General features: G+C 39.3%; 1 protein-coding gene across 6 annotated transcripts in view; it reads left to right on the forward strand.

The window, feature by feature from the left end:
* The window catches only part of LOC105491802 (doublesex and mab-3 related transcription factor 2), a 52,979-nt gene extending 49,366 nt beyond the window's left edge, over window positions 1-3,613 (forward strand). For all 6 annotated transcript variants that reach the window (XM_071077726.1, XM_071077728.1, XM_071077724.1 and 3 more), the window contains one exon: window positions 290-3,613. Coding sequence is in view for 4 of the 6 variants with exons in the window: in XM_071077724.1 (XP_070933825.1) it covers window positions 290-1,347 (1,058 nt within the window). In the remaining 2 variants the exon portion in view is untranslated. The remainder of the gene's footprint in view (window positions 1-289) is intronic.
* The last annotated feature ends 10,208 nt before the right edge of the window (window positions 3,614-13,821 follow it).

The following is a 13,821-nucleotide window of genomic DNA, read 5'->3' on the forward strand; positions in this document are numbered from 1 at the left end:
AATATTAAAATTTTTAATCAATAAAGTATGCCTGTTGAAGCAAGCAAGCAAACAAATCCATAACAACAACAACAGCAACAACAACAAGTTGCAATATGGATCTCTTTCACCCTCCCAGGAAACTATTTTAAACCTAACCTGTACTTTTGCATCTGTATAAAAATATTAGTGACATAGAAGTGAAAATAACTGTTCTGCTGACTTGCAGTGTTGCTGTTACCTTCTGGGTGTCCAGATTTTTCTTCCGTAGATGTTAATCTCTTTCATGTGCAATCTTTGCTTCTTTTAGGCTATCGCCCCATTCCAGCGGAGACTTATGTAGGAGGGACCTTCCCTCTACCTCCCCCAGTTAGTGACAGGATGAGGAAAAGAAGAGCCTTTGCTGATAAAGAGTTGGAGAACATTATGCTGGAGAGAGAATATAAAGAAAGGGAGATGTTGGAAACTTCTCAAGCTGCTGCTCTGTTTCTGCCCAACCGCATAGTGCCTGGACCTGACTATAACTCCTACAAAAGTGCCTACAGCCCCAGCCCAGTGGAACCACAGAGCAAGGACTTCTGTAATTTTTTGCCCACCTGCCTTGATTTAACCATGCAGTATTCAGGGTCTGGGAATATGGAACTAATTTCTTCTAATGTCAGCGTGGCCACGACTTATAGACAGTATCCCGTGTCCTCAAGATTTTTAGTTTGGCCCAAGTGTGGCCCCATTAGCGACACCCTCCTCTACCAGCAATGCCTGCTAAATGCCACCACCTCAGTTCAAGCCCTGAAGCCTGGGGCCAGCTGGGACTTGAAGGGAGCACGAGTCCAGGATGGGCTCAGTGCAGAGCATGACATGATGCCATCGAAATTGGAAGGCTCCCTGGTGCTGCCTCACACTCCTGAGATCCAGACCACGAGAAGTGACCTTCAGGGTCATCAGGCTGTCCCAGAGAGGTCCGCATTCTCCCCACCCCGACGGAATTTCTCTCCTGTTGTTGACATGGACTCCCTGGCAGCTCAAGGGCATGTCTTAACGAAGATCAGCAAAGAAAACACCAGGCACCCTCTGCCACTTAGACATAATCCATTCCACTCATTATTCCAGCAAACGCTTAATGACAAATCAGGTCCTGAGTTGAAAACACCATTTGTCAAAGAGGCCTTTGAAGAGACCCCTAAGAAACACAGAGAGTGTTTAGTTAAGGAGAACCAGAAGTACACATTTACAATAGATAGGTGCGCAAAAGACCTTTTTGTAGCCAAACAAGTTGGAACAAAACTCTCGGTGAATGAACCACTGTCATTTTCTGTTGAGTCTATTCTTAAGAGGCCTTCATCTGCCATCACTCGTGTCTCTCAGTGAAAGGCTGCTTAAACAGAAAGCTGGATTTCTGCAGTCTTAGGGTGTTCTTGCCACTTGCTACTTTTTTTTCAGGTTGTTTGTGTGAAGAAATTTCTAATGTAAAGATGATGATTTTGAAAAGTTTTATATATCCATAATATGCATGTACTTTTTCTTATCACATATATTTAAACTTACAGATGGAAATTGCCCAATGTGCAAATTGTTAAGTACCATGCTTTACACAGCATTTCAAAAAGCAATAAAATTGACACCGTCTTCTAAAAGACCCAGTATTTGCTGAAGCAAATAGTTGTCTCTGTCTAGATGAAGAAGCTATTTTTCTATGATTCTGTATATTTTGAAGTACTCTTAATGGTCACTGGGGGCCACAGGAAAACCTTTATAATACTTTAGTTTTGCATTTTGGAGGGCACGTAAATTTAATTATTCAAGACTGTTTGAGGCAAAAATAACTTTAAGGAGCACATAGGGCCATTTGCATGTTTACAGTATCTTCATTTCACGTGATTGGACAAAGCTGAATTAATTTGAAGGGAAATCAAGCGTAATGTCTCTTTTACATGATGATTTGGGTTCTTGGAATAGATTTCTTCTGACTCCCTGGGTCCCAGTTTCTTTCCCTGGTGAGGATGTTTATGTGGGGCCCCAAGCTTCCTTTCGAGAAACATTTCTAGTTTCTTTGAACAGTCTATGATTTTAGGTTGCTAGGAGCCACAAATCAGGTTTCCTTGTATGATGTGGTCAGTACTTCCCATGATGGGGCCCAAACCTCCTCGCAGCTCTTGAGTGGTGAGTCCACTGTTTCTGAACCACTGGTGACAGCAGGCATTTGGATGCAGGCCCAGTCACAACTCTCATTTTGTCCCCAAGTATCAGCTTTATGCCTCCCACATTTGCACCACTGTCAAAAGCCTTCAGTGTAGCTGTCTTCTGACACAAAACATTTCCTATTCAAATTGCTTCAGCTGACAGTTGCTAAAGCTTGCAGATATTTATCACAGCATGAGGGTGGCTTCTTAATTCTTATACCTTTTCTTCCCCCACACCCCCCCTTTTTTTTTGAAACAAGGCCTCACTCTGTTGGCCAGGCTGGAGTGCAGTGGTGTGATCATGGCTCACTCTACCTCCCAGGCTCAAGTGCATGCGCGTAGTCCTAGCTACTCAAGGGGCCCCACCTCCCAGGCTCCACCTCAGCCTCTTGAGTAGCTTGGACTAGAGGCATGCACCACCATGCCTGGCCAATTTTTAAATTTATTACTATTTTTGGAATATGTGGAGGGGTAGGTTTTTAAAATTTTTGGTAGAAACAGGGTCTCCCTATGCTTCTCAGGCTTGTCTTGAACACCTGGGCTCAAATGATCCTCACGCCTTGGCCTTCCAAAGTGCTGGGATTACAAGCATGAGCCACCTCACCTGTCCTTTCTCCCATTTTTAAGTTCTTGTTAATCTCTTGTTCTGCTCAGTAAAATGTTAGCTGTTGTTCCATATAATTGATAAAATAAAAGTAAGACCTTTATGAGAGTACTAAGTTCATCTCTGAAGACCTCACCCGTAGACCCCAAGTTAAGTTTTAAGATGTCATAGTCATTCCAATACAAAAAATCAAGAGTCACGTATCTTGCTTTTAATACCGCCACAGAGGGAGGTTTTACTTCAAACTCTGCTGCTGTCTTCTGGGTAACAAGAACATGAGGTGGGTATGTGAAGGTGCCAAGTGATTCAGCAGTGTAAAGAGCTGCTTTCTGGCTCTTGAAAACACTTTGCATTACTTAAAAATGCTTTTGCTACTAATGAGCTCATATAAACCTCCAGGGATTCTCTGAATCGTTGCTTAAAATTAGCATCAATTTCAAAAAACAACAAGCCAAACCTTGGATTGACTTTCGGTTTGTACTTGTAAAATAATACTTGTTTTTACTGAGTCAAATTTAGTTATTTTTACTATTGCAAAAGTCAGAGTGAATGGACGTTTGCCAGAGGCAAAGGATATGAAAGCAGGCAGAGATTCCAATAGCTTTTAAAGATTATCCTTAAGTGGAAAAAATGTTTTCCAGCCAAGTATGCCCTGATGTCAGAGACAGAATCTAACTCCAGGTTTCCCTCTCAGTCATCTCTACTTTGTCTATAATCACTAATTTTTGTCTTTCTATTGGAAATTTATTTTTTTTGTTTCAAGTGTTAAATGTATCCTTAGCATTGAATTAAACTGCTTCAAAGGTAATGAGGGGGAACGTATTAGAATAAAAGCACACAAAAAATCTCAGTGAGAGGCCTTCTTAATCTAAACATGAATTTTATCTCTTACTTGCTAACACTTTTGTGTTTTGAATACATATATTTGTTAAGTTGTTTCTCTTTTGTGTTCAGTGAACACATGGGGACTTCTTTTCGGTCCTCTCACTCTGTGTCATTTTAATCCCATTAAGTGAATCCAGTTGGCTGTGGGTATTAGTGGTTTTTCTCACATTACCAGTGACCAGAATTTTATTGTTCTTGAACATTTGTGAGGGTCAGTACTTCCCCTGGCAAACTTATTATTATACTATGCTTAGTTCTGCTGTAATAATGAGTTCTTTGAATTTTAAAGCTACCAAATCTACCATCAGTCACTTATTAAGAGCTCTGTGCTTGGCTCTTTGCTTTTGAAAATCATTTCACTTCCATGAAAGTGTCATGTAGAATCTTCAGAAAATACTGTCATTGACATTAAATAAAAATTGTGGTTCAATTTAAGCATTTTCTATATTGAAGGCAATAAATGGATACAGTTTTAATAATTTTTGAGAATGTAAAGACTAGTAAAACATGGACATTTTTTTCAATTTAACTCACAATACAATAATACAGCTGTAATGACATGTTGTCCTTCTATCTCAACCGATCAAGCGTGATTGTTAGCTGAATTTGCAGTTCTTGAAAGTTTACAACAGTGCTTCTCAAACTAATGGACAACTGAACCACCTGAGAATCCTGATGCTGCTGGGCTTCAGGCCACACTTTGAGTAACAAATGCTTACAGCATTTCTGGTATTTTAATGCACATTTAATATTATCTGCTGTGGATTTTGAGTTGTAATGCAATAATCATAATATTACTAGCATGAATAAGTTAATATACAGAAATAGTTAAATTTTTTTTCTTTCTTTTCTTTCTCTCTTTCTTTTTCTTTTTTTGACGGAGTATTGCTCTGTTGCCCAGGCTGGAGTGCAGTGAGGTGATCTCAGCTCACTGCGACCTCCGCCTCCTGGATTCAAGCGATTCTCCTGACTCAGCCTCCGGAGTAGCTGGGATTACAGGTGCCCACCACCACGCCCGGCTAATTTTTGTATTTTTAGTACTGACGGGGTTTCACCATTTTGGTCAGGCTGGTCTCAAACTCCTGACCTCAAGTAATCCACCTGCCTCAGCCTCCCAAAGTGCTGGGATTACTGGCGTGAGCCACCACGCCCGGCCGCCATTTTCCTTTTTACTAAGCCTAGGCCAAGACCTAGGCAAGTTATACAGCAGACAGTACGTGCTCCCCACGGTCTCTTTTTTTTCCTCACAAACCTAGAAGTTGTTTTAATTTGGTTAAAAATATAATATGCATCTTTTATTTTTAATTGTGGGAAAACATAAAATTTGCCATCTTAACTATTTTTATGCGTACAGTGGCATTAAGTACATTCACATTGTTGTGCAATCATTACCACCATCCATCCACATAACCCTTTTCATCATGCAAAACTGAAACTCTATACTCTCAATAACTCTCTCCCCTCCCAGCTCTTGGCAACCACCATTCTACTTTCTGCTTCTGTGAATTTGACTACTCTTAGTACCTGGTAAAGGGCAATCATACAGTATTGTCTTTTTTCAGTACCTCATACAAGTAAAATCAGACAGTATATGTCTTTTTGTGACTGGCTTGTTTCACTTAGCATAATGTGCTCAAGGTTCATTATGTTCTAGCATGTATCAGAATTTTTTTCCTGCTTAAGACTGAACAGTATTCCATTGTGTTTTTGTGTGTATGTGTATGTGTATGTGTATGTGTGTGTGTTTAAGCTGCTTCAAAGGTAATGAGGGGCAACCTATTAGAATAAAATGACATGAAAACATCTCAGTGAGAGACCTTCTTAATCTACACATGAATTTTATGTCTTACTTGCTCCATTTTTGTATTTTGAATACTAATAGTTGTTAAGATGTTTCTCTTTTGTATTCAATGAACATATGGGGATTTCTTTTCTGTCCTCTCTCTCTCTATCATTTTAATCCCATTAAGTGAATCCAGTTGGCTTATTTCACTTATATTAGGTATTTTCCTTATGTAAGGTACTTTTCCTATCCCAAACTCATCAATTAGGTAGGTTATATACACACACTGTATATATATGTTATATATATATACACACACTGTATATATTATATATATATTTACACACAGATACACATATGTACAAACACAGTGGAATACTGTATATATGAGTGTAAATGGTGTATATGTAGACATATACACACATACACATGTGTTTATATGTGTATATACACATATACATACATGCACATACAGTGCATACACACACACATACATTTTTGTTTATCTAGTCATCTGTCGATAGACACTTGGGTTGAATCCAGCTTTCAGATATTTTAAATAATACTGCCATGAACAAGGATGTCCAAATATTTCTTTGAAACCCTGCTTTCAGCTCTTTTTGGTATAGATGCCCCCTTCTCTTCACCCTGTTCTCACTTCCTAGTTTTTCCTGCTTCATGTCCTTAGGAACTAAGTTATCTTAGGTATACATTCCTCCCACACTATCCCCTCTCCTGAAGTGTGTGGACCATTTCCACTCAACACTGCTATTGCCCAGAAAGGCTCTGGTATCAGTTGTGTACATTTACATATAAATTTAAATGAGATCTTCACTTAAAAGCTTAATTCCAATTGTGTAATTAAAGACCGTAAGTTGTATTAAGAAACTTTCTGGAATTCCTTCTGCAAAGCCTCGCAAGTGCTAAACTGTGAGAAAATGGCTGAAGGTCAGGATGAAGAAATAAGGAGAATCCACGCTTCCTTGTAGAATAATAGATAAGACTTAGTGTCGAGGCTGAGTTTTCAACTGGGACTAGAATTCTTACTGGCTCACCTGATTTCATTAATTTTGGATTAATTTTAATATTCCTATTCTAGGTCTATAAACTTGGGCTTATTTCCATGGGTAGGGTCCAGTTTGTACGGCTGATAGTTCATGAAATGGCTGGACCTTGCATTATATAAACTTGGTCCTGTGGCATCCTCTTAGATTTATTTTAATAATTATACAAAGCTTTATCACATTCCACCCCTTTAGTTCTTTTAGTTTGTAACTTGTGATGTCTAAATACATTTAGGGCACGCTGGACAACTGCACACCTAGAAATAGGCTGGCATTTGTTGTAATGGTAAATGTGAAATAGCAACATATGTTTACAGCCTGGCAATTTTCAGAGCACATTGACATTTATTATTTTTTATATTCCTCACATAAATTTTATAGAAATTTGATAAACAGCCATATGAAGAGTTGAATCTATATCACTGTGGATATGTTTACAAATTTGGGGATTCTTTCCAATATATAACATGACTTGATAGGCATAATACAGCATTAAACTTTTGTATATAAATGTTAAGTGCATGTAATGCTGATATGTAATATATGTTATACATTACATAAGTATAATTTTACTTGTATGATTACATCTATCTCTATTACATTTGCATATTCATTCTACCTTCAGTAAGCTGTACACATGCACACACCAGTCTCAAGGGGTTGTGAGACCATTGAGATAAGGAGTGTGAAAGAGAAACACTAAGGTCACATTTTCTCTGGGTTGTTTCCTGCACATGACTGAGTGGAGCAGGGTTGCTGGAGAGGAACCATTTTTGCCCTGTCATGGGATTCCTCTATCAGGCATCTTTAGTGGGGGAACTCTTCATTCAAGTGTATTGTTATAGATGTTTGATGAGTTCCCAAACCAGCACCTCTGCTCCATGCCTGGAGTTCTGAGCCAATCAAGAAATAAGAGAAAGGAGTTGGCACTTGGAGGTTAGAATCTTCTTACCTACCTTTATAACTGATTATGATTACACTGGAGAATATGACTTATATCCAGGATCTAGGGACTTCATAATACTAAACTCCAGGATGATACAGACTACCTACCTAGAAACAGTCAGCAGTGGCCCAGCACACCTCCCCTGCATTTGGGTAGTGATTGAGTGTCTGTATTCTCTGCATGCAAGTTAGCTCTTGAAAGGAAGGCAAGAAGAACGGGAGGAGCAACCCATGCTCCTTTTCCTATCCCAAACTCATCAATCAGGTAAGTTATTCTCCCTGCATCTTTTCATTAACATAATTTTGTTATTATTTTCTTTGTTTTGAATTGAGATCAATCCAAAGACCATATACACTTGGATTTGATGACTGCAATCAAATTTAAGTCCTTGATAAAGATATAAGCTGGAAGGCAGGAAATGGTGTTATTACTTCATATGTGCTTACTAGACTAAAGACTATGTACATTTTTGTTTTAGAAGAAAAAATAAAACTGGAGAAATAGCTTCATTTACCCCAGATGGAACTGAGACATTTGGTACAGCATGCTGGCAAGCAGTGAAGAATTGGTTTTCTGATGAGTACATCATTTAATGTCATTAAGTAGCATGGCCTAAGGGGAGTGTTCTGCTTCTATCCATCACCACCAAATTATTTTCATGGAATGTCATCATAAAAAGTTATCAAAAGAAGGTATCTGAGATGTGAAACTGTGAGGCCAAACTGATATTGTTTCCTCTTTCAATAACGTTACTATAGAGGTATTAGGGGAAGGCCACATACAAGTTATGTCTCAATTTGTCAAGGAATTCAAGAAAGCCTTTCATGATAGGGAATTTTAGGATGGATAACAGTGAAGTCAGGGAAATTTGTAGCTGCTTGAACTATCTTCACCAGACAGAGTAATAAATCAATGTCGATTTCAAGGAAAGTCTTTAGTCTCATGGCCAATGAGACCTCTTGTTTTGCGTGATAGCCTGGCTGGCAAATGAAGGCGTAAAAAGTGTACTTATCCAATCTATACATGACATTAAGTTGGGAGGTCTGGCCACTATTGTTGGTGGTAGAGTTGGGTGAGACTAGGACTATAGCTCAAAGGTCAAATCTAATATTTGGATTTTAAAAGCAACTGTCATCCAATTATGAAACTTTATGTTGAGGGAGAGTTAACTTGATGTTAGTTTATGTGAAAATGATCTGGCAGTCATAGAAGGCTACAGAGCTTAAAAGGAACCATAAGGAACCATAGCTGTAAGAAGTTGCTGATACTAACCTGGATTCCATTAACAGAGCCTCCAGATGAAGAGAAATGCTAACTACAGTGCATTTCCTCCCCTTTCTCCTGACAGATCAAATCTAGTAACTTGTGCCCAGCTCTGAGCACTGCATTTTTAGTGGAGACACTGAGAGACTTGGCCACGAGGATGGTGAAAGGACTGACAATTTTGCCTACCTATAGACAGTTGAGGGCCTTGGGGATGTGACCTGGAAAACAGGTATCTTAAGGGAAAGGACTTGATTTGTGTGTTTATATATTTGAAATATTGTCATTTTGGAGAGGGAATTAAGGTCCCTTGGTAGTCTCTAGAAGAAACAGTCAGTGCTAAGAGGATGCTAGAGGGGATCAAATATAGCACAATAAAAGGAAGATCATCTTTCAGTTTGGCTTGTTCATACGTGGACTGGTCGGCCTTGTGAAAGAATGCATTTGGAGATCTTCATGTGAAACAAAGAAAGAAACCTTGCAAGGGGCATGAGAATGAATTAGCAAGCAGAGACTGCTTCATTTATCTTCATCCGCTAGGTCCTAGCATACATTTGGTGTCAAGAGATGTTTGCTGAATGAGGAGAATCTTCCTCAACTCTGATAATTCTTGATTTTATGAAATATTACCTGTGAGAAGGATCAGATGAAGTTTTTTTTCCTCTTAGCCAAATTATCTAGAAAATCATATCACCAATTAGTTCTTTGGAATTTTAACTTTTACTTAAACACTTTTATCTATTTAAGATTTACAGCATGAATTTTTTTTTTTTTGAGGTGGAGTTTCGCTCCTGTTGCCCAGGTTGGAGTGCAATGGCGTGATCTCAGCTCACCGCAACATCTGCCTCCCAGGTTCAAGCAGTTCTCCTGCCTCAGCCTCCCTAGTAGCTGGGATTATAGGCATGTGCCACCATGCTTGGCTAATTTTTTATTTTTAGTAGAGATGGGGTTTCTCCATGTTGGTCAGGCAGGTCTCGAACTCCTGACTGCAGGTGATCCGCCCGCCTCGGCCTCCCAGAGTGCTGAAATTTTAAGTGTGAGCCACCATACCTGGCCAGCATGATTTTTTTTTTAATAGACAGGGTCTCATTCAGTTGCCCAGGCTGGAGTACAGTGGTGTGATGAAAGCTCACTATAACCTCTGACTCCTGGGCTCAAGAGTAGCTACGACTACAGGTGCGCACCACCACATCCAGCTATTTCTTTATTTGTATTTGTATTTTATTTTTAAATTATACTTTAAGTTCTGGCATACATGTGCAGAATGCACAGGTTCGTTACGTAGCTATATATGTACCATGGTGGTTTGCTGCACCCATCAACCCATTGTCTACATTAGGTATTTCTTCTAATGCTATCCCTCCCCTACCCCCCACCCCCAGTAGGTCCTGGCATATGATGTTCCCCTCCTTGTGTCCATGTGTTTGCATTGTTTAACTCCCACTTATGAGTGAGAACATGAATTGTTTGCTTTTCTGTTCCTGTGTTAGTTTGCTGAGAATGATGGTTTCCAGCTTCATCCATGTCACTGCAAAAAACATGAATTCATCCTTTTTTATGGCTGCATAGTATTCCATGGTGTATATGTGCCATATTTTCTTTATCCAGTCTATCATTGATGGGCATTTGCGTGAGTTCCAAGTCTTTGCTATTGTGAATAGTGCTGCAATAAACATATGTGTGCATTGCCTTTATAGTAGAATGATTTATAATCCTTTGGGTATATACCCAGTAATGGGATTTATTGCTGGGTCAAATGGTATTTCTAGTTCTAGATCCTTGAGGAATCACCACAATGTCTTCCACAATAGTTGAACTGATTTACACTCCCACCAACAGTGTAAAAGCGTTCCTATGTCTCCACATCCTCTCCAACATCTGTTGCTTCCTGACTTTTTAATGATCGCCATTCTAACTGGCATGAGATGATATTTCATTGTAGTTTTGATTTGCATTTATCTAATGACCAGTGATGATAAGCTTTTTTTTCATATGTTTGTTGGCTGCATAAATGTCTTCTTTTGAGAAGTGTTTGTTCCTATCCTTTGCCCACTTTTTGATGGGGTTGTTTTTTTCTTGTAAATTTGTTAAGTTCCTTGTAGATTCTGGATATTATCCATTTGTCAGATGGATAGATTGTAAACAGTTTGTCCCATTCTGTAGGTTGCCTGTTCACTCTGATGATAGATTCTTTGGCTGTGCAGAATCTCTTTAGTTTAATGAGATTGCATTTGTCAATTTTGGCTTTTGTTGCCATTGCTTTTGGTGTTTTAGTCATGAACTCTTTGCCCATGCCTGTGTTCTGAATGGTATTGCCTAGGTTTTCTTCTAGGTTTTTTTATGGTTTTAGGTCTAACATTTAAGTCTTTAATCCATCTTGAGTAAATTTTTGTATATGGTGTAAGGAAGGGGTCCAGTTTCAGTTTTCTTTATATGACTAGCCAGTTTTGCCAGCACCATTTATTAAATAGGGAATTTTTTCCCCATTGTTTGTTTTTGTCAGGTTTGTCAAAGATCAGATGGTTGTAGATGTGTGGTATTATTTCTGAGGCCTCTATTCTGTTCCATTGGTCTATATATCTGTTTTGGTACCAGTACCATGCTGTTTTGGTTACTGTAGCCTTGTAGTATAGTTTGAAGTCAGGTAGCATGATGCCTCCAGCTTTGTTCTTCTTGCTTAGGATTATCTTGGCTATATGGGCTCTTTTTTGGTTCCATATTAAATTTATAGTTTTTTCTAATTCTGCGAAGAAAGTCAATGGTAGCTTGATGGGAATAGCCTTGAATCTATAAATTACTTTGGGCAGTATGGCCATTTTCACAATATTGATTCTTCCTATCCATGAGGATGGCATGTTTTTCCATTTGTTTGTGTCCTCTCTGATTTCCTTGAGCAGTGGTTTCTAGTTCTCCTTGAAGAGGTCCTTCACATCCCTTGTAAGTTGTATTCCTAGGTATTTTATTCTCTTTGTAGCTATTGGGAATGGGAGTTCACTCACGATTTGGCTCTCTGTTTGTCTATTATTGGTGTATAGGAAGGCTTTTGATTTTTGCACACAGATTTTGTATCCTGAGACTTTGCTGAAGTTGCTTATCAGCTTAAGGAGATTTTGAGTTGAGACGATGGGATTTTCTAAATATACAATCATGCCATCTGCAAACAGAGACAATTTGACTTTCTCTCTTCCTATTTGAATATCTTTCATTTCTTTCTCTTGCCTAATTGCCCTTACCAGAACTTCCAATACCGTAGTATTGAATAGGAGTGGTGAGAGAGGGCATCCTTGTCTTGTGCTGGTTTTCAAAGGGAATGCATCCAGCTTTTGCCCATGCGGTATGATATTGGCTGTGGGTTTGTCATAAATGGCTCTTATTATTTTGAGACACATTTCAACGATACCCAGTTTATTGAGAGTTAGCATGAAGCGTTATTGAATTTTACTGAAGGCTTTTTCTACATCTATTGAGATAATCATGTGGTTTTTGTCATTTGTTCTGTTTATGTGATGGATTACATTTATTGGTTTGCATATGTTGAACCAGCCTTGCATCCCAGGGATGAAGCCGAGTTGACTGTGGTGGATAAGCTTTTTGATGTGCCGCTGGATTTGGTTTGCCAGTATTTTATTGAGGATTTTTACATCGATGTTCATCAGGGATATTGGCCTGAAATTTTCTTTTTTTATTGTGTCTCTGCCAGATTTTGGTATCAGGATGATGCTGGTCTCATAAAATGAGTTAAGGAGGAGTCCCTCTTTTTCTGTTGTTTGGAATAGTTTCAGAAGGAATGGTACCAGCTCCTCTTTGTACCTCTGGTAGAATTCGGCTATGAATCCGTCTGGTCCTGGACATTTTTTTGGTTGGTAGGCTATTAATTACTGCCTCAATTTCAGAACTTGTTATTAGTCTATTAAGGGATTCGACTTCTTCTTGGTTTAGTCTTGGGAGGGTGTATGTGTCCAGGAATTTATCAATTTCTTCTAGATTTTCTAGTTTATTTGCATAGAGGTGTTTATAGTATTCTCTGATGGTAGTTTGTATTTCTGTGGGATCAGTGGTGATATCCCCTTTATCATTTTTTATTGTGCATTTGATCCTCCTCCTCCTCCTCCTCCTCCTCCTCCTCCTCCTCCTCCTCCTCCTCCTCCTCCTCCTTCTTCTTCTTCTTCTTCTTCTTCTTCTTCTTCTTCTTCTTCTCCTCCTCCTCCTCCTCCTCCTCCTCCTCCTCCTCCTCCTCCTCCTTCGACAGATCCTCTGTCTGTTGCCAGGCTGGAGTGCAGTGGCATGATCTCGGCTCACTGCAACCTCTGCCACCTGGGTTCAGGTGATTCTCTTGCCTCAGCCTCCCGAGTAACTGGGACTAGAGGTGTATGCCATCATGCCCAGCTACTTTTTGTATTTGTAGTAGAGGCAGGGTTTTGGTATGTTGGCCAGGATGGTCTTGATCTCTTGACCTCGTGATTCACCTGCCTCAGTTTCCCAAAGTGCTGGGATTACAGACATGAGCCACCACACCTGCTATCTCTTTTCTTTTTATTAGTCTGGCTCATGGTCTGTTTTGTTAATCTTTAAAAAAAAACCAGCTCCTGAGTTCACTGATTTTTTTGAAGAGTTTTTTGTGTCTCTATCTCCTTCAGTTCTGCTCTGATCTTAGTTATTTCTTGTCTTCTGCTAGCTTTTGAATGCCCAGCTATTCTTAAAATTTTTTGTAGAGACAGGGTTTTACTATGTTGCCCAAGCTGGCTTTAAACTCCTGCCCTCAAGTTATCCTCCTGCCTTGGCGTCCTAAAGTGCTGGGATTACAGGTGCTGCAAGCTATGTCACCTGGTCCTCTTACAGCTTTTGACTCACCCAAAATTGAACTACTGATAGCCTATTAATGACTGGAAACTTTACCAAAAACATAAACCGTCAATTAACACATAATCTATATCTCGTATGTATTATATACTGTATTTTTACAATCAAGTATGCCAGAGAAAAGAAAATGTTATTAAGCAAATCATAAGGAAGAGATTACTGTTCATTAGGTGGAAGTGGATTATCATAAGGGTCTTCATCCTAGTTACCTTCACATTGAGTAGGCTTAGGAGGAGGAGGAAGAGGAGAGACTGGTC

The sequence above is a fragment of the Macaca nemestrina genome, chromosome 14 (genome assembly GCF_043159975.1).
Source record: "Macaca nemestrina isolate mMacNem1 chromosome 14, mMacNem.hap1, whole genome shotgun sequence".
Lineage (NCBI taxonomy): Eukaryota > Metazoa > Chordata > Mammalia > Primates > Cercopithecidae > Macaca > Macaca nemestrina.